The 21,456-nt window shown below is 36.5% G+C and overlaps 1 protein-coding gene across 1 annotated transcript; it reads right to left on the bottom strand.

The window, feature by feature from the left end:
* Window positions 1–17,863: 17,863 nt before the first annotated feature.
* LOC112036670 (uncharacterized) lies at window positions 17,864–19,768 on the bottom strand. The gene is made up of 2 exons (XM_024069507.1): window positions 19,461–19,768; window positions 17,864–18,272 (listed from the first exon to the last, which is right to left on the bottom strand). Exons 1-2 carry the CDS (start codon window positions 19,766–19,768, stop codon window positions 17,864–17,866), a joined length of 717 nt encoding a protein of 238 aa, XP_023925275.1.
* Between the last annotated feature and the right edge of the window lie 1,688 nt (window positions 19,769–21,456).

The following is a 21,456-nucleotide window of genomic DNA, read 5'->3' as shown; positions in this document are numbered from 1 at the left end:
ATCCGTATATTTATAGTATTATAACCGTATTTTACTATCTATTTTCTAAATTTTGTAGAGTTTAATTTTTATGAGTCTTAAAATTATAAGTAATAGAAATAAATAAATAGAAATGGGGCTTTTTTTTTTAATATAATTTTAACCTATGATGTCCACTTCCATGATTTTTGCCATTTTATCATTAGACAAAGACAGCAATTAGTTTTTGGTGTAAGTAGGGATTGTACCCCAAATCTCTTATTCAAGCTTCAAAGACTGTACCAGTTGAGCTAATTGGAACTCATTGGGCTTTTTTATTTAATTTATTTTTTTACCTAAAACATTGTCCTATTTATTTCTTCCAATTGTTTCAACATTATCATTTTTTGGTAAATGAATCATTTTCCAAAAAAATATTTTTTAGAAAATTATTGCATTTTTTATGTCTCTGTTTGTTTCAATGTTAATGTTTTCTAAAAAATTGGTCATTTTTCAGAGAAATATTTTTTGGAAAACTATTTCATTTTCCAGTATTTGGTAACAACCTTGAAAATGGGCTTGAGAATGTTTCTATTGTTTGGTATGTACAAACTTTTAACATTTCTTGTATAATTTAAAGCATGTATAATATAAAATTTATGTAAACCCAACTAATGTAATCAACATAAATAAATAAATAAAAGTATGAATTTGGTTTTCAAACTATATTCACAATAAATATGGATGGTAACATAAAATTAATATATATATATATATATGACCTAAATAGTTCTCACACTTATAAGCTTCATAAGCTCGTAATTCAAAATAATTATTCTTCTCATTATTCAAAATAACCATAAGCTCCATTTCAAATAGTTCAAAATGGCATATAGGCTAAATAGTTTAACTTACAAAATAATCTGGTACAAATAATTTGATAAATACCCAAATGCCAAATTGTTCAAATAGAAATGCCCAAATTCTAACAAAAAAGCACCCACATAATCAAAATTGTCTTAAATAGTTGTGAAAGAAGTTTTGCAGCCATTGTTTACCGAGCTTGTCATTTTTTAACGTGAATGACCTTGCTTGAGCTATTTGTTCAAAGCTTTCAGTTGTCACTCCTGTTAAACAACCAAGTCCAATTTCATTTGGGCTTAAAATATCAATAAAATTTTATAATTCTTGTGGGAACAATGCATCCATTCCCCTAGCATCCAAGATGACAGGAACACCCGTACTTCTTGTAGCCTTAATACAGGGTGTGATATCAGATAATGCAAAAAGGTTTTATTGGTAAAATAGGCCACGGGGTCGGGGGAAGGGAACCTAATGATAAAATTGATAAACAACACACAAATGGGCAACGAAAAACTGCAAGTGAATTGAAGTCCTTAAAACCACAATAAAATTCAATTGAAATGTCTTAGATTCAACCGTTGATTACTAGTTCTTGGTTGAAACTGGCTTAAACTACTACAACACTGTTAATTGTATAAACCTGAGCTTACTGTGAGAGAGAGTAGGTGCCAAAAATATATCTGTATCCCGTGGCTATTGAGGCTAAAGAAAAAGATAATATTTATAAGAGATGTGATGCATGAGAGAGAGATTGTCTTCCAAAAACAAAATTTGGAAAATATCCTATAGAAAATAAACCTTATTTTTGTTAGGGTTTTCTGTTGACTAAAGATAGTTTTCTGTTAATTAATTTTTTTTTTTTTGTGCTACCAAACACTGTAAAATGTGGAAAACTATCTATATAGAACGGTTTCTAACAAAACAAACAGAGCAACTAACAACCTAAACATGAATGAAACAATTATCTTTTAACTTCCTTTTTTTAACGTAGTGTAAGATAGAGGTGTTTTCCACTAACAATTTTTGGAAAACAACTCTATTTCAAGCCAAGTTAAATAAAAGAAGTCAAGATATATCTTTCCTTTGACTAATTATTTTATTATACTACCTTTGCTTCTCTATTTTGTTACACACACACACACACACACACACACACACACACACACACACACACACACACACACAAAAGAAGGTGCAAATAAACTTTTGGTCCTTATATTTTGGGCCAATTCTCATTTTGGCCATTAAATTGATTTTGCGCTTACATCAATCCTTGAAAATTGAAAATTATTTCCGTTTTGATCCCTGCCGTCAACCTATTAACAAAAAAGTTCTATGTGAGAAACGGAATGTACTGTTTGCATAGTAAATACTGATGTAGCTAATAAAATAATATTAAAAAATTTATTTAGCATTTAAAAATTTCCACATCAACATATAAATTAATAAAAACAAATAAAAACTAAATTTTTAAATTTCTTGATTTTAATTTAAATTGGAAAAATTAATTAAAAAAAAAAACAAAAAAGCTTTATTAGTTTAAAAAATTGAGGAAAAAATTTATAACAATTTTCTCAAATTTTCTTAGTCAACCAGCATAAGATCACAAAAATTAAAATTTCGATTTTTTAGAAAAAAAAAAAAAAAAACCTAATACTCTACTAAATAAAAAACCTTTCACAAAAATTAAAATTTCGATTTTTTAGAAAAAAAAAAAAAAAAAACCTAATACTCTACTAAATAAAAAACCTATTATAAAAAAATAATAATAAAAACAAAAATCCAAACCCACAAACCTAACCCAGATATCTCTCTTTGCCCATTGAATTCTCTCACTCCATTTCTCTCTTTGATCCACTCCAAACCCTCTACTCCAAACCGAGACACCCATGGCAAAAGACACCAAGCTCCAAACCTAGACACCCATGGCCAAATAAAACAAAACTCTCTCTTCAATCTACCCAGAAACCCACCTTGTTCTTCTTGTTCAAGTCCATGACTTCCTTGGGGACTCTCTTCATGTCGTCGTGTACGTCGTAGCGCTCGAAGTAGATTAGCATGTGCATCGCCTCCATCGCATGGGATTAGCATCACTGCATCAAAGCTTCATCATCGGGTTGGGGCATGAAGGTCATGGTTGGGGTTTAGGGTTACAAAATTGAAGGACTTGATGGGTTTTTCATTTTGTGTGTGTGTGTGTGTGTGTGTGTGTGTGTTTGTTTGTTGTTTCTTGTTGCTGTGTTTGGTTGCTAAGAGAGTGGGGAAAAGAACCATTCAAATCACTCTCTCTCTAACCTGGGTTTGTTTTTCCTTGTGGGTGTTGGTTCGTTTGAAATTTCTGGGTTTGATGATTTTTTCATGTTGGAGGTTTTGGTGGAGGATAGAGATTTTGTATAAATTTTTGCATGTTTATTTGCTAATAAAATATAAGAAAAGAAAAGAAAATCTTAGATTATTTTAATTTTTTGGGCAACCCAAAGAACATGAAGGACATGTTACTCCTTGTTCTTCCAAAAATAATGAAAAGAAAATAATTCAACGTTTGTTTTTTTTTAATATTATTAAATTATTTATTTTAATTAGATTAATGTTTATTTTTATTTTTTGACTTAGCTTTTTTAATTATTTTAAATGCTGGCATTGCATTCAAAAAATGCTAAATAAAAGTTTTTATTATTATTTCATTAGTTATGTCAACATTTACTGTGCAAAGAGTACATTCCATTTGCCATGTAGGACTTTTTTGTTAGTCGGTTGATGGCAGGGACCAAAATAGAAATGATATTCGATTTTTAGTAATTCAGGTAAGTGTGAAATCAATTTAGGAGCCAAAATGAGAATTGACACAAAATGTAGAGACCAAAAGGCTATTTTCACACCCAAAAAAAAAAAAAAAAAAAAAAGATCTTTCACCTAAAGTTTTCCACCGATACTTGTCTTCTCGTATTGGGTGCCGCTACCTAGATTTCTTCAGTATAAAGTTTTCCACCGATACTTACCTTCTTCTCGTATTGATTGCCTAGATTTCTTCAGCTCCGATTGTTTTCTTCCAAGTTTTCAAATGTTTTGCACAAACATCTTGTTCCCTTGGCTGTAAGTCAACAGAAGCGTTAATACGAAAGTTTTTTTTTTTGAGAGAGTCTCGCCCTCACATATCTTGAAAGTTAGACACGTTTTAATTTTAGCCAACCTGAACCATATCTTTTGTTTGGCTGCGGGTAAAGTTTGGGGAATGGCAATATTGTTACCCATACTGTTAGGCCATCATTTTTTATGAATCAATTGATAAATAAATAAATAAATGAAATAAAAAAAATTGGAACCTGGAGCTTCCAGGTCACAATACTGAGTTTTAATAATAATTATTATTATCCTTCTCAAAAAAAAAATTATAATAATAGTAATAATAATAATAGCAAATAAGAACAAGATACAAATAATAATAAATAAGAGAATATATTAATTTATTAGACAAAAAAAATAAATAAATTTTTTATATAAGAAAAAATATGAACTATAATTAAATAACTCACAGGGTAGATGCGTGAAGACGAATGAGAGATACAGAACTGATCTCTTTAAAGCAAATTTCACCCCTCACACTACTTCGTCAGTGGTGCTTTGAGATTCATAGATATCTGCCTCCCAAGATATAAAGATAAACAACATACAGAAGAAGTACTCCAATCTTTGTGTCTACCAAGTTTAATTGTGTTTCTTTCTCTTTGAAAAAAAAAATTATGGAAAAAATTATTTTTATGAATGAGAGACAATGAGTGTTTAGTCTTTTGAGAACAATCGCACTATTAAGGAAATAGTTGATGTACTGAGAGTTATTGACTAAAAAATAAAATAATAAAATATTATTATTTGGACAAGAGGGCCTAGCCCACACATGCCTAAGCTCAATCTCTAATGTCCATCTTATGAGCATATATATAAACTCATATATTATATATTTCCTTTCCTATGTAGAACTTAAGGATTTTCAATACTATAAAATCATGGCCAACTGGACACATTAGAAGTTGTGAGCACCAAATCCAGCTTGAAAGATGGTGTTGGGCTCTGAGCTTCGCTTGGTTTGACCTCCCCTGTCCTTCGTTCACGACCATCCCCAAATTTTCCCTTAATCCCCCCTTGTGTTTCCCAGTGTTTCCCCCTTGTGTGCCTCCTTCTCTAGAAATTTTTTCCAACCCCCTACTCTTTGTCCTCCTTTCCTTTTTATAGCCTCTCGCTAGTAGGGTCCTTATCATTGCCTTCCCCACTTCACACTTATTCCCACGTCCCTTAGAATCCCAAGAGATCCTCACGACTTTAGAGGATTCCTTTGGAACTTGTTCCAAATGCCAATGGGCACTCAGCAGTGAACTTCCCCGCAGGCACAACTTGTCCTCGATTACCGACCCTGCTAGGTGAGTGTCCTGCGCCTGCTTTCCTCTTCACCCATCAATGTCTAGGCTACTTACCTGGAACTCCCTCAATGTGGTGTCCATTTACTTGTCATCCCGACCTTAGGGTTGGCCTTGCAGTTATAAGGCCCGGGGTTAACTCCCTCCATGCACATCACGACAAGTTGCCTCGATGGGCCCCAGGCCCTGTTTTGGGCTCCGATTAAGTGGGTTTGTTTGGACCTTCTAGACCCAATCTTCCACAATAGCCACCCCCCTCCCCCAATCCTATTATGGCTTCGTGATATTAAGGCCAGGGACATTCAGCTCGGCACTCGGTGGAGTCTTCGAATGAAATGGCGATTATGCCTCGGGAAGATAAGACGTCACACCATAATTACTTTAGACATGATGGCTTCCATCCCTCACATGCATGGCATTTATTTTGCTTATTCAATGGCCCTAATTAATCAACACTTCGATTACCGAGGCACACATGCGCTGAGGCAGCGGTACACGTCATTCGTCTGCTTTTCAGTTTTCATTAAATGACCTCTCCCCCTATATATACTGCCATTCCCTTTCTCACACTTATCTTTACATCTTTTCAAATTCGTAACTCCCTTTGCTTTCCTTTCCTGAGCCCTTAAAACTCTCATTCGCTATCCCTCTCACCAAAAAATTACTCTGTAAGTATTCCTTCCCTCATCTTTCTCATTTTCAATCTTCCATAGTTATATTAGTAGACAAATATGGGTTTCTCTCATCTTTTAAAATCAAATGCTAATGTAGAGTTGTTTAGGACCAAGTTCAACATTCCTCGTGATGTGAATATCTCGTACTATCACGAGGGTGATATAAAGGGTCAAAGGCTTCCTCACGTTGTATTTTTTCCTTTAATGTCCATATTAGAGGGCAGGGTTAGATTTCCTATAGATCCCCTCTTACTTGACCTTAGGTTTTTATGGTCTTTGCCTTGACTAGTGTCTGCCCAACTTTTACCGAGTAGTGAGTTATGTCTGGCGTCTAAACCGACTCTTTGACCTTAATTTAACCCACCATTACACTAACTTCATTTACGCCATTTGGGGATGTCTAAAACATGGTTATTACTTTCAAACCCGAAACACCATGGTTAGGTTGATCTCATGCCTGCTTGCTCACTCCTAAGTGTAGAAGATCATAGCAATATAATTCTCGGAGTACTAAGGTCGAACCACGAGGAGCGGGGTAGATTCAAAGACAATGTAATTTAAAAAAAAAAAAAAAAAACTATTGGTGAAGATGAAGAATAATTTTTTCCTGGTAATTTTAAACAAGAATAACAGTGATAACTGATTTAAATCAATAATATAAATACTAGGGCATCGGGGTGTTTCCCTATATCGGTATGAAATTATTTGTGATCTAAGAAATTATATATTTCATAATTGATTGTTCTTATACAATTAAAAACTTATGATTCGGTTGAACTGAGACAATCAAGAATACATGATAACCTCGATTAATAATACGGTTAGAAAAGTTTTTAGAAAAACTCGTTCACTTTTAAAATCTGATTTCTATTTGAAACTATTAGAAATTCATCTAAATAATAAGGAAAATATGATTGAACTTATTGAAAGCATGGAAGAACTAATACATCAAAAGAAACCTAATTGAACAATCAAATATGTTGTTGATAAAAATCCTAGAAAGAATCACATTGAATATTCATACCATATAGAAGAAACATAACCCCTGGCCCTAGCAAAGAGTTTAGGCTCCCATTAGGGAAAGAAAAATACAAGTTTTTCTCTGCCAAAATTCATTCTCACTGCGTCCCTCCTAAAACCCTAATGTCTAAGTGTCCAAAGAAAATAAACTTATACTATTTTAATTTCCATCCAGGTTTACAGCATTAACGTGTGAGTTAATTTCGGCCTTAAAAATTGAGAATTTCGAAAAACTCAAAATTGAAAAGTTGTAGATATTTAAGTCATAGTTCCAACCCATCTAGCCTTGTATCAATTGGATTTTTGAGAATAGAGATATGCCCAAAATACTGATCAGTACTCAAATCAGATTTTCTCTTTTCAGATTCTGCCTCTTTGATTTCTTTCCTTATTTGAAGCTTCCAATCATGGTAGATGATCCAACCACTCCAACTACACCTCCTTAGACATTTAATCATAGTCCTTTAGCTCCACTTTAATTCTAGTTTGGCCTCCATTCTTTCACAAATTCTTGTAAACTCATCTTTCTCACATGATTTCCTGAAAGTAGAAAATTACTCACAATGAATAGCATCTTATTCAGGAAATTATGTAAAGATAAATAATAGGGACTAATGCAAATCATGGCTTAATTATACAAACTAAGCATAGTAATAAGGAGATAACGTCCATATAAATATATAATAAGTATACATTTTAAAGCGTTATCACACCCCCAACTTAAATCTTGCTAGTCCCTAGCAATCCACAAAGCACCCATGTCTACTAAAAGTGAAAAATTAAAACTAAAATACAAGCCACTTTCATTGGCTACACGACTGGACTTCCCATGTGCAGCAAGTCTTTGAACCCCTAGGTAACCCTAGTGGATGAGTTTACTCTTGTGAGGGTTTGGAGTGACTCTACCCACAAAAGTCAAAAGTTTCTTGAAAATTCTTGTAACAAATGTTAGTCTGCTTTATCATTATATCATACAAATGAACTTTCAATTTTTGAGTTGAGATACTATTCATCATATTAAAGAGTTTTCACTAGCTTCACTTTTGGAGTGTGTGTGTGCATAGCCCATCCAATCAAACCGGCTTTTCCAAACATGCATAGACCAAGAATAATCTAGATTAGAGCCTTTACTCCAAAACCTCTCTTAAGTCATCATCACTCTGAAAGAACACACATAGAAGTAATGGTTTCTCTCTTTAAATCACATGTGAACAAAAAGGAAAGAAGAAGTTTTAAGAATATCACATGTGTATTCAAAAATAGCCGCTAAAACAATGGAAAAATATCTCTTGGAAAGGATGTTGAATTCTTGGAAACATGAGGTTAATACCATTTTCATCCCTAGTTTTTATCTCAAACACATACCAGCCATGCACCTTTAGGATCAAGTAGGAATTTAAGCTTAGTGGTAGTATAATCTTATGGCTAGGTAAAGGCAAATTGCTCTCTTTGAAATATGAAGTATATGAATCAAATGCAGAAAATTCAAGCCAAACCCAACTCATAGCAGTAACAACCAACTTGAATCAAAACAACCTTTACTCAACCATATAACTCTTCTGAAATACATGAAATATGTGTAAGACACCAATGATTTATTGATTGATTATGTATGTCTCATCTTTCTTTTTCTTTTTCTCTCTTTCTTTTTTTGTTGTTGTTGTTGTTGAAGGAAAGAGAGACAATGGTGGTATCTAAACACATCAATTGCTTAAAACTTGAACCCCCATGAGAATACCCATAAATAAAAATGTTTTGTGGTATTTTAGAAGTATTTCTCATGACTGAAATGATGGTGACAATGGTTAATGTAAAAGTAGGCTGAATATTTGTTTTGACAAAAAATTAGTGGTCTTAGGCTCTCATCTCCTAAAATTTCACATAAACCAGTATTCCTAAGGACAAAAATAAGTAGGATCATGGTATATCTCCCCATAATGTTTCCAGTAGTCAGCCAAAAAATATAGAGATCTTTTACAAAAACTGAAGCATATGAGAGAAATTTAAGAGTTCAAACAAAGATATACTCTCACAAAAAAAGAAGAAGTAAGGCTCAAGAACTCTCCATATGGGTTGAGTTTTAGCTTATATCTAGCTTGTTCATGATCCATGCATATCCAACATCCAACTGTCCACTAACCTGGTTATTGTGCTCAAAAGTTTCCAATTGTGCTCTTCATGAAAGAGTCTTAATATAACAAATGGTATAACCAATTCAGCATTATTCATTCCATCACATGATATAAAAATAAAGCTTATAACTCTTCTGCATTCATATTCAGGGTTTTTTATTTATTTATTTATTTTTAATAGAAAAGAAAGAAAGAAAAATCATGCAAGGTGCAATAAAAAGTTTAAACCTCTCCCCTGAACTAAAATATTGCATTGACCTCAATGTATCAAAGCCAAAATAAATTCAAGTATAAAGGGAAGAAGTTACCTTAAGCATTTAATTTAATTTTTTTTTTTTTGAAATTTCTTTCACACCTACAAATGTTAGCTCACAAAAGAAAAATAATAACAAAACAAAAAACAAAAAAACAAAAACATAAACAAAAACAAAAACAAAAGGCAAAAAGAAAAGAAAACAGAAAGAAAAGAAAATTAAAACAAATATAGTACGACTTTATAATGCTCTTTTGTAGTTCACGTAGCATCCTAATAGGTAGGATCTCCAATGACATAGTCTCCTCCTCAGGTATAACTCCCCCTAAGAATTAACCTTTGTCCATTTATTTTCAAAATCCTACCATCTCTAGGGTCCTCAACTACTACAACTTCATGGTTAAACACTTCCCTTACAATGAAAGGGCCATCCCACCTATGTTTTAACTTACCTGGGCCTAAATATGCATATTTAAGACCACCGGGCAGCGGCTTAAGCTTCATTTGTGGTGCCTCTTCACTTGAATGCACGAGTTTTTTTTCATTTTCTAGTAGCTCCTTAAAGCAAGGTTTCCAGCTTTTATTAATTGCCATCATCTGTTGTTCTTCCAAAACCTATAAGGAATCCAACAAAGAAAAATTTCTAGATACATGAATATCACATTCTAAATCATAAGAACCAACAGAATTATTAAGAAGAGTTTCAAGAGGATTAGAAAAACAATTCTTATTAAACTCTTCTTGAACCACCGCCTCAATGAGGTTCACATAAGAATAGTCATCATCCTCATGTGGTTGTTTAGCCACATGAAATATGTTTAGCTCCGAAGTCATGGAACCAAAAGTGAGTTGCATCCTTCCATTTCTGCAATTAATTAAAGCATTAGCTGCGGCAAGGAAAGGTCTACCCAAAATAATAGGGGTATGAACACTAGGATGTAAACCAAGTTGGTAATCTAGAACAATAAAATCAATTGGATAATAAAATTATTCAATTTTCACCAACACATCCTCAACAATACTTCTCAGCTCCCTCACAGAATGGTTAGCCAACTGTAAAGTTATTGAAGTAGGTTTTAACTTAGCAAGTCCAAGTTTTTGATATACACTGAAAGAGATCAAATTAACACTTGCCCCAAGATCTAGCAATGCATGCTCCATGATGTAATTGCCAATAGTACAAGAGATCGTAGGAAAACTTGGATCCTTATACTTTGGTGGGGTCTTATGTTGAATAACTGCACTTACTTATTCTGTTAGGAATGCGGTCTTCTTCACATGATGCTTTCTCTTGATGGTGCATAAGTCCTTAATTACCTTGGCATATGCAGACACTTGCTTGATAACATGCAATAATGGAAAATTTATCTTGACTTGATGCAAATGCTCTAATATCTTAGATGTGGTGTCCAATTTTCTAGGTAATTTTAAGGCTTGTGGAAATGATGGAGGGATTGGGCATTGTTCAATGTCATCAAGTCCAAGTGACTTAGTTTCATCCTTCCCTTCTTCAATTGGGGTCTCCTTAGATTTCTTAGTTATTTATCAATCTCTTTACCACTTCTCAAAATGGTCACAGCTTTTACTTCCTCATGTTTATCCTTGGAGCCAATTTTTAAATTTTGATTGATGGGATTAGGTTGAGTTTGGGAAGGAAGCTTCAGTCTCTCTATCCCACTCAATGAATTTGTAAGCCTAGTTATGTGACTCTTGGTCTCTCTTACCTCTTCATCTAGCCTAGTGAGCATGGATTCAAACTTTTGATTTTGCTCACTTTGCCTTTGAATGAAAGTACTAAGTGCATCCTCCAAGGAAGTTCTAGATGATGATGATGCATGTGGTGAATTAAAATTCCTTGGAGCAGGAGGATTCAACACATTGTCACTCTTATAACTCAAATACGGATGGTTTCGCATATTTGGGTTGTAATTGTTAGAATATGAAGAATTATTTGGCCAATATGAATTAAATGCATGTACTTGCTCTTCTAACACATTTAAGAATGATGAAAGTGATGCACAATCATTCGTAGCGTTGTTTATCTCATGACAGATTTTACACACCTCCATTGGGTCCTCTCTAAAGGTAGCACTAACACTCTTCCTTTCATTTTGAGTGCATCAATTTCTTTAGTTAACATGCTGATTTTTGCACTCATGTTATTATCTTCCCTCAACTTGAAAACACTTCCACTAGAAGTGATAGTATTAATTCTAGTCCTATTAGTGGAGTCCATAGGGCTAGGTCCAGTCCATGTGTTAGAGTTTTCAGCTATCTCATCAAGATAATCCATTGCATATTCGGGTTCTTTTTGTAAAAGGTCCCCTCTGCATGAGAGTTGAACAAACTATCAGTCCCTAGGTGTAAGTCCTTCATAAAAATAGCTAACTAACCTCCAATCTTCATACCCATGAGTTGGGCAGAAATTGAAAAGATCTTTACCTTTCCCAAGCTTGGTATAGGGTCTCATTTTCTCCTTGGACAAAACTAGCTATCCTTCTTTTTGGGGAGGAAAACGTTTCTTAAAAAACTCTTTGGCCATCTCCCCCCAACTTCCTTTAGACCTAGGTTTCAAGGTGTAAAGCCAACTTCTTGCCTTATCCTTAAGAGAAAAAGGAAAGAAACGTAACTTAGCAGTCTCAATAACATTTTGTGCATAGAAACTACTAATTACCTCTTCGAAAGCTCTAACATGGACATAAGGATTTTCATTTTCTTGTCCCCTAAAGTCAGGAAGTATTGCTAATAGACCTTGTTTCAATTCTACATGTGGTGCATTAGGCGGAAAATTGATGCATGAAGGAACAAAATTTTGTGTGGGATGCAACAATTCATACATAGTTCTTCTATTCTCCTCATGATTATTACGTGTTTCCTCACCCATGATTGACGAAGAAGGTGAAGGCAAAGGTGTTTCAAAACGATTACCAAAGTAAGTTTCAAAATTTTCTAATCTGCCTCTCTTGTTTCTAACCCAAATGCTCATGCAACAATGAATGCCAATCAAATAAAATAAATTAAAAACAAACAAAAAAATAAAAATAAAATAAGGGGGGAAAATGGAACGAAGTTACCAATAGAAGAATTTCCACCAGTTGTGCTTTACTCCCAAAAATTGTCTCTGAACACACAGTAGCTCCCCAGCAACGGCGCCAAAATTGCTTTCTCACTCCCAAATGCAGGAGATCATAGCAATATAATTCTTGAAGTACCAAGGTCGAACCACAAGGAACAAGGTAGATTCAAAGACAACGTAATTTAAAAAAAAAAAAAAAACTATTGGTGAAGATGAAGAATAATTTTTGCCTGGTAATTTTAAATAAGAATAACAGTGATAACTGATTTAAATCAATAATGTAAATACTAGGGCATCGGGGTGTTTCCCTATATCGATATGAAATTCTTTGTGATCTAAGAAATTATATATTTCATAATTGATTGTTCTTATACAATTAAAAACTTATGATTCGGTTGAACTGAGACAATTCAAGAACACATGATAACCTCGATTAATAATGAGGTTAGAAAAGTTTTCAGAAAAACCCGTTCAATTTTAAAATCTGATTTCTATTTGAAACAATTAGAAATTCATCTAAACAATAAAAGAAACATGATTGAACTTATTGAAAGCATGGAAGAACCAATACATCGAAAGAAATCTAATTGAACAATCAAATATGTTGTTGATAAAATCCTAGAAAGAATCACATTGAATATTCATACTGTATAGAAGAAACATAACCCCTGGCCCTAGCAAAGAGTTTAGGCTGCCATTAGAGAAAGAAAAATACAAGGTTTTCTCTGCCAAAATTCGTTCTCACTGCCTCCCTCCTTAAACCCTAATGTCTAAGTGTCCAAATAAAATAAAACTTATACCATTTTAATTTCCATCCAGGTTTACAGCATTAACTTGTGAGTTAATTTCGGCCTTCAAAAATTGAGAATTTCGAAAGAATCAAAACTGAAAAGTTGTAGATATTTAAGTCATGGTTCAAACCCATTTAGCCTTGTATCAATTGGATTTTTGAGGACAGATATATGCCCAAAATACTGATCAGTGATCAAATCAGATTTTTCCTTTTCAGATTCTGCCTCTTTGATTTCTTTCCTTATTTGAAGCTTCCAATCATGGTAGATGATCCAAGCACTCCAACTGCACCTCCTTAGACATTTAAGCATGGTCCTTTAACTCTACTTTAATTCTAGTTTGGCCTCCATTCTTTCACAAATTCTTGTAAACTCATCTTTCTCACATGATTTCCTGAAAATAGAAAATTATACACAATGAATAGCATCTTATTCAAGAAATTAAGTAAAGATAAATAATAGAGACTAATGCCAATCATGGCTTAATTATACAAATTAAGCATAGTAATATGGAGATAACGCCCATATAAATATATAACAAGTATACATTTTAAGGCGTTATCAATGCCTTCTCAATTCTAATAGGAACTCCGAGGGGGAGTTTGTTAGGGTGAGCAGGAATTGGCTCAATGGAGAGTTGACATGCTTGACCTTTCCTTGCCAGATAGGTCAATATTTTTATGACGCGTAGATTTGCTCATAGCCCCTATTGTCATAGTTGTCTTTAGGTTTTTATTTTATTTTATTTATTTATTTTTTAAATATTTTTTTAACCGACCTCTCTCCATTCTTTGTCTGCAAACTCTAAAAGGTTCCAACCCGACCTCAATGTTGTACTCATTGTAGAGCTGAACTTTGTCCTCCAATCCGAGATATTCGTCCACTACGGTGGACAACTTAGGGCCTTTCATCTAATCCTCGAGTGCACCCTCACTTACACAAGTTATGAAGGCTTAATGGGGGCTCTCACGGTCAGGAGCTCGCTCCTATCATACTTAGACATATGTTTACCAGGGTTCCTGTCGCCCCGTCTTATGAACAGGGAGGCCAGACATCAAAGGCCCAGGGCTTTCCGAGCAGTATCACTCGAATTGGTTTGGGATGGTTCAAGGGACACTGTGTTTTAAAGTCAGGTCGTGCATATTCCTATAGACAACCTAGTGGTAGACGAACCCACTCCACAGAATCCTCTTGACACGATGGTTCAATGCTGCAACATGGCCTTTAATTGTTGGTTCCCTACAGCCCAACCAGTCAATGGACAAGTGGTACCCCTGGCCGCCTTTTAAAGAGCCACTCCTGCCGCCACACTGCAACAACAACAAAAAAGGAAGAGAAAAATAGGGGCTGAGAGCTGTCATACCGAATCTAGTACCCCTTCCACTAACCAAACCACATTGACTGTGATCAGAACACTGACCACACACAGAGAGAAGGCACCCCAAAAGGTAAGCCCTAACTGGCAGCCAATCGTGATTAGCTCTCACATGGCCTCAACCTCATTTGCTACTGGGTAGGAGTGCACCTTCTAGTTAGGAGATAAGGTCCTCCCGACTTATTCATCTATTCGTACGTGGTGGAATGACCTTGGTGGAGAGGTTTCTGACAACCTCGGGAAGGCTTTACTGCTTCCCAATGACATGGACCACTACGTTGGTTGTCGGAACAATGATCTCATCTTCAAGCTGAAGTGGCACACTATAGCTATGAGTGCCTTTACTTTCTAAGTTTCCGTTTTGCATTTAATTTCTTCTTTACTTAGTTGTGTTTCAATTTTTCTAAGTGTTAGCTTTTGGTTTGTACTAATTCTCATAATTTTTGTTGTCTCAGGTTTCTTAACTGACCCACACGGTGAAGGGTCGGTACAAGGGGATGGTAGAGGAAGCTGATAAGGAGAAGTCTCTAAAGCAAGTGGCAGAGGCCAATTTGAATAAGAAGACCTTGGAGCTGAGCTTGGTGCAGCGCTAGGTGACTACAGCTGAAAATGCCTGGGAAGTTGCCAAGAAGACTATCGAGCAGCTGCAGAGAGGTTGGATGAGATCGAGGTCAAGCTAGTTGACGCATCCAGCATCATGTTGGCTAGGGAAAAAGAGCTTCGCTGATCTTAAAGAATCATCAAACAATTGTGAGCAAGTCTACTACAATATGGGCTTCAAAGATGCTGAAAACTTAGTCGGGCCTATCATCTTCTAGTCCTGAAAGTACAGGTTTATGGAGGGCTGGATGGCCATAGTGATGGAAATAAAGATGAGTGCAGCGGAAAATAAGTTTTAAACGGATCTACTTCATTCTATATTGATAACACGTACAAAGTAAATTTCAGAATTAGAGAAACAAGAGATCGTACCTTGAAGCGGTGAATTTCAAAACAAAGATTGAAGCACTTGGGACTACTTTTAATCTTCACTCCAATTCCACTAATGCCCAAGATGTGTGGTCTCTCGATTGGTAACAAAGGGATGACTTGTGAGTGACAAAAACTCACATGCACACCATTTTCATGATGTTTTTCTCACCTCTATATTTCTGTACGTTTTTCCCTTTGTATCTAACCAATTTATCTAATTGGGCCGGCTTTTTGGGCCTTACCAATTGGGCTTAAGTGTGTGGCTTGGAGTGGGACCAAAAGGGACCAATAAGGCACTAGCTCCAATGGGCCTTGGGCTTTTCTGTCAACTCTTGACAAGTCCAAAGTTACCATTAACTATTTTTAATACCACTATATAAAAATAGTTGCACTCTAGGTCTTATCTATAAATTATATCCCAAGACTTTATTATACATGCAACCCCTTCATAAAATATTCGTAGTAATACAAAGTCATTAATGTAGACTGCCACTTTGTAAATTACTACATCTTAATCCTTGAGTACCCGGTTTAATCCTTTAATGTTATTCATTATATATTTATGAAATCCAATTCCATAAATATATACTTTAGTCTTACTAAAGTGGTTAGGCCTAACTCTTTGAATAACAAACCCATTAAACTTATCTCAAGGGAATATTTTATATCTCCGTTAAGAGACTATGAATTCCATCTTGAGAATACATGTTCCATCAACACTAAATGTGGCTGCCCAACATACTGAGGTTTTGACCATAACTGTAGATCTCACTCCTGATATATCAAAGCAACCTACACCTCATGATCAGGTTCATTATTCTCTCAGGATTAAGAGTTCATGCAAATACAAGTCATGAGATTTATTATTCATTTGACAGTCTTTAGGAGAATAATAAATCTCACAACGGTCTAGTTCAATATGTCTTAACTCTTAAAACATATTAACACATCAACTAGAAGTCTCCACTTCCATGATCAAGACAAATCATCGTAGTTGATATGTTATAGTCTTCGCAGATGAAATGCCCAATTTCATCACCGACTACGAACTATAATTCTGAGTTTACAAAGAACTTGTGATTTATATCTTCTGTGACTCTTCACATAAATCACATACTATGCATCTCATGGACTATATGATAATGTCTGAATATTCATGTTACCATTATTTCAGATAATAATAAAACAAATTTATTAAACATAATATTAAGTCATACATAATGTCAAACACAATGTCACACTTAATATTATACATAGCATCTTACAATAGGATTTAAGGGCACCAATCCTAACACATAGTGAATGCCCTTGACTTGCTGGAGAACTCCCCCTTCAGGGATGCCAACCAAGTTCCCTTGCCAAAAGTCAAGTAGATGAAAGGGATGCAACCCGAGTATGAGGGAGTTATCTGAGCAGATTAATGCCTATATCGTGGTGTTGGATGAAGAGAACTTGGGCAACATTATCCCAACTGAGGCCTAGAGCATTCAACCAACAAACCCAAGCCTCACTAGCTCGAGCATCGCCACTACCCCTAAAACCTCAACTGCTGACCCCTAGGACCCGTCCAATTAGCTTACTTCTTACCCCCTCCCCCCCCCTTTTTTTTTTTGCTCGGTGTTTTGTACATTATGCTTCTAACCAAATTTGGTGCCCTTCTTGTAATACACTAGAATATTTCTTGACTGTTTTGGATGTTAATGCTTTTATGTCATTTCTTTCTTTTGCAAAACTTGCCATATCCTCCTTGCTATGATTGAATTTTCATTGTCAAGCAATTATTTAATCAACACTATCTCTTCTCTTCTGTATTTATGACTTAATAACCCGAAATGAGATAATGCTTCCATGCTTGAAAAATAAAGCCAAGACCATGTTTTTATCTTTAGAGTAAAGTGACTATGGTTTCCACATAGTTAGTGACTGGGGTCAAGCCAAGGCCATGTTTTTGTCCATAGAGAAAAATCATTAAGGTTTCCACATGGTCAGAGACTGGAGTTAAGCCGAGGCCATGTTTCTGTCCTTAGACAAAAATCATTGAAGTTTCCACATGGTCGGTGACCAGGGTCAAGTCGAGGCCATGTTTCTGTCCTTAAGGAAAAATCATTAAGGTTTCCAAATGGTTGGTGACCAGGTTAGGTTGAGACCATGTTTTTGTCCTTAGAGAAAAATTAATTAAGTATGACAAGCATTCTGTATAACGACGTTGATTCTGAATTGTTCATTCTGCATTTATTTACAAAATAAAAGTACATCTTACAACCCTTTTTTTTCCTACCATTTACTTAAGGGTAATACTTCTTGAGATTACACATGTTCCATGGTCATGGGAGGGGTCATTCTTCCATATCTTCCAGGTAATAAGCCCCCATTCTAACTATGGCTATCACCTGGTAAGGTCCCTCCCTGCTCGAAGCAAGCTTTCCCGCATTCCAATCTTTCATGTTCTTCACGGCCTTATGTAGGACTAAGTCCCTCGGTACGAACTCCTTGCACTTCACTCCTCTATTGTACCCCTTAGCTAGTTTCTGTTGGTAATCTGCCAGCCGAATGGTTATTGTGTCCCGCCTTTCTTCCAATGTGTCCAGCATACTGACCAACCGGGCATCATTACCTTCTTGATCATAGTTGTCAACCCTCATGCTCAACAAATTCACCTCAATTGGTCCCCCACATACCCCCTCATGTAGCTCAGCCAACAGTTCGATAACTTTGTTTAGATGGAGGCAGCACAGGTAGGGACCCCTGAACAAGCGCCGATACAACTTACCATCTTGAGACAGCCAAAACCGAGAGGAGGCCCTTTTAATCTTCTCAGACTCTTTAGGGTCATTAGGCAAAGACCCATAAAAAAAAAAAAAGGAAGTGTAGAGATCTAACCAACTTGAGTTCATTTCAGCCACCGACGCAACTATTACAGTCTACTCTATACTCGACCATTGCAGCAACTCCACGGAGATCATTAGGGGTATGTTCTCATCTGACGATGAGGCTAAGGTTGCCAATGAATCAGCATGGTTGTTCTGACTCCTCAGTATCTTGGCCATACTCACTTTCTGGAAAGTTTGCTGTAAGGCTCTAAATGATTTCAAGTATTGCTACATGCGGGTATTCCTTGCTTCGAAGCTACCCTCCACCTGGCTCACCACCAAATTTGAATCTAAGAACATCTCCACCTCTTTTTCCCCCAATTGTCAGGCTGCTTTGGGACCATAGAGAAGGGCCTCATACTTGTCCTCATTATTGGAGGCACGGAAACCCAGTCTCAACGACCTTTCTAGTCGTACCCCTTCGAGTGATATCATTACTATTCCAATCCCTGATCCCCTTGTGTTCGAGGCTCCATCCACATATACATGCCACTTTCTGGCCATGAGTTGGCATACACCAATTGGGGCCTTTGGCTCGGGTGTGAACTCAGCAATGAAATTTACAAGCACTTGCCCTTTTATAGCACTCCTTGGTTTGTACCGTATGTCAAACATCTAGAGCCTAGTTACCCACTGGGCTATCTACCCGGTAAAGTCCGACCTCCTCAACAAAGAATGGAGTGAGTGTTCAGTAAGCCTCCATACCGTATAGGCCTGTAAGTAATGCGGCAGTTTCCTCATGGCATGTACAAGAGCTAGCACTGCTTTCTCTAGTAACAAATATCTAGTCTCGGGATGCACTAGTGTTTTACTAAGGTAGTACACTGGCTTTTGCACTCCATCCTTTTGTCTCAACAACACCGAACTTATGGTGTGATCGAAAACTGCGAGGTACATGTATAGATCCTCATTGGGTTCAGGCCAAGACAAGATAGATGGGCTGATCAAATACACCTTCAACTCTTTGAACGCCAAGTTACACTCCTTGGTCCATTAAAAACCCTTCCACTTCTTTAAAAGTTGAAAGAAAGTCTTACATTTATTTGCTGACCTTGAAACAAACCTGTTAAGGGCAGCAACCATCCCTATGAGCCTTTGCACTTCCTTCGGGTGAGTAGAGGGTTTAAGGAGTTGTATGGCCTTAATCTGATTGGGGTTAACCTTTGTTCCTCGGGTAGTTATCATGTAACCCAGGAATTTGCCTAACCCTATGCCAAAAGCACATTTTTCCACATTAAGCCACAGTTGATGTTGACTCAAGATCCCGAACACTTCTACCAAGTTAGGGACATGTTCTATCTTTTTCTTGCCCTTGACGACCATATCGTCAATGTAAATCTCCACTGTCTCACAAATCCGATCATGAAACATCCTGGTTATCATTCACTGGTATGTTGCCCTATTGTTCTTTTATCCAAATGGCATCACCGTATAATGATAATTTGCCTTAGGGGATATGAAGGCGGTCTTCTCCTGATCCTCGGGCGCCAAGGCAATCTGATGGTAGCCTTGGAACGCATCAAGAAAACTCATCCTCTCATGCCCGACCGTAGCATCCACTAGCTGATCTATCTTCGATACAGGGAAAGGATCCTTTAGGCACACTCGGTTAAGATCAGTGAAATCAACAAAAACCCTCCACTTCCCGTTCTTCTTTCTTACCACTACTGTGTTAGATAACCACTCGGGAAAAAACACTTCTTTGATAGCCCCCACTTACTTCAATTTCCATACTCCCTCTTTCAATACTTCCGCATGGGGTTTCACTGATCTTCTAGGTTTTTGTTTCTTTGGAATGACAGAAGGATTAATGTTCAACCGATGTACAATAAATGCCGAATCCACCCCACGTATTTCATACGGGCTCCAAGTGAAAATGTCTAAATTACACACCAATGCCAACAAGACCTCCACTTGATCCTCCAACTGCATATTTTTACCTATTTGAAAGAACCTATTGTCATACAATAGAATTCATACCCGAACAAACTCCTTTGCACCTTACGCCCTCGACTGGCCCTCAGCGTCCTGTAATTGCTATAAGTGCTTGGCTTCCTTTTACTTTATCTCGTGGTGTATGGCATCTACTAAGCATTGCCTCATTGCCTTCTAGTTGTCGCATACCACCGCCACCCCATTTTCAAACTGGAACTTGATCTTTTAGTGCAATGTGGAAGGTACCGCTCCCATAACATGAATCCACAGTCGCCCTAAGATTGCGGTGTATGGTAAAAAAGCATTAACCACTATGAAATTCACTTAAACTTCCTTTCCTTCGGTCATTACGAGAGTTTTATCTATCCCTCAAGTATCACTATCATCCCGTCAAACTCGACCAAAGGGGTATCGTATTTGTTCAAATCCTCGGGCTTCAAACCCAACCCTTTATAGAGGTTGAGATACATGATCTTCACCCCACTACCCTGATCTACCAACACCCTCTTAACTAAAAATCCCCCAATCCTCGACGTCACCACCAAAGCATCGTCATGAGGCTAAGACGTTCCCTCCTAGTCCTCATCACTGAACATGATCAGGGCCGAGGTCTTTTTGAGCCTATTCTCCAGATGATTTATGTCCCCCATCTCTAGTGGAATCACGACGAACATGCCTTTTCGATGACTCCTACTGACTCCCATAGAAATTGCATGAACGACTTCAATAATCCTAAGGGGTGGTGGGAGCACGTTGTTAGCGCCCTTCTTGACTAGCCAAGAATTCTTTCAACTGCCTCACTTTCACAAGCTGATCTAAATGGTCCTTTAGCACTCAACATTGCTAGGTGGTATGGACTTTCTCTTTATGATAAATACAAAATAAACTCTAGTTCCATCTAGTTTAGTCCCTTCCCATTTTCCCCGGCCACCGAAAATAAGGCTCATTCTTAATGCATTCTTGGATTTTATAAACCAGTTCCTTGAACGTAGCGTTAACTCCCTCGACACATTGCTTTGAACCTTCCACAAGTGCCCTTGGCTTTCTCCTAGTCCTCTGCTGAAACCTTTTGGGGCGATATTTTTTACGATACTACGATGAGGCCGGGGCTTTACCTTTGCCAT

The sequence above is a fragment of the Quercus suber genome, unplaced genomic scaffold (assembly GCF_002906115.3).
Source record: "Quercus suber isolate HL8 unplaced genomic scaffold, Cork oak 2.0 scaffold_758, whole genome shotgun sequence".
In the NCBI taxonomy this organism is placed as follows: domain Eukaryota; kingdom Viridiplantae; phylum Streptophyta; class Magnoliopsida; order Fagales; family Fagaceae; genus Quercus; species Quercus suber.
This window is presented reverse-complemented; position numbering and strand designations above follow the sequence as displayed.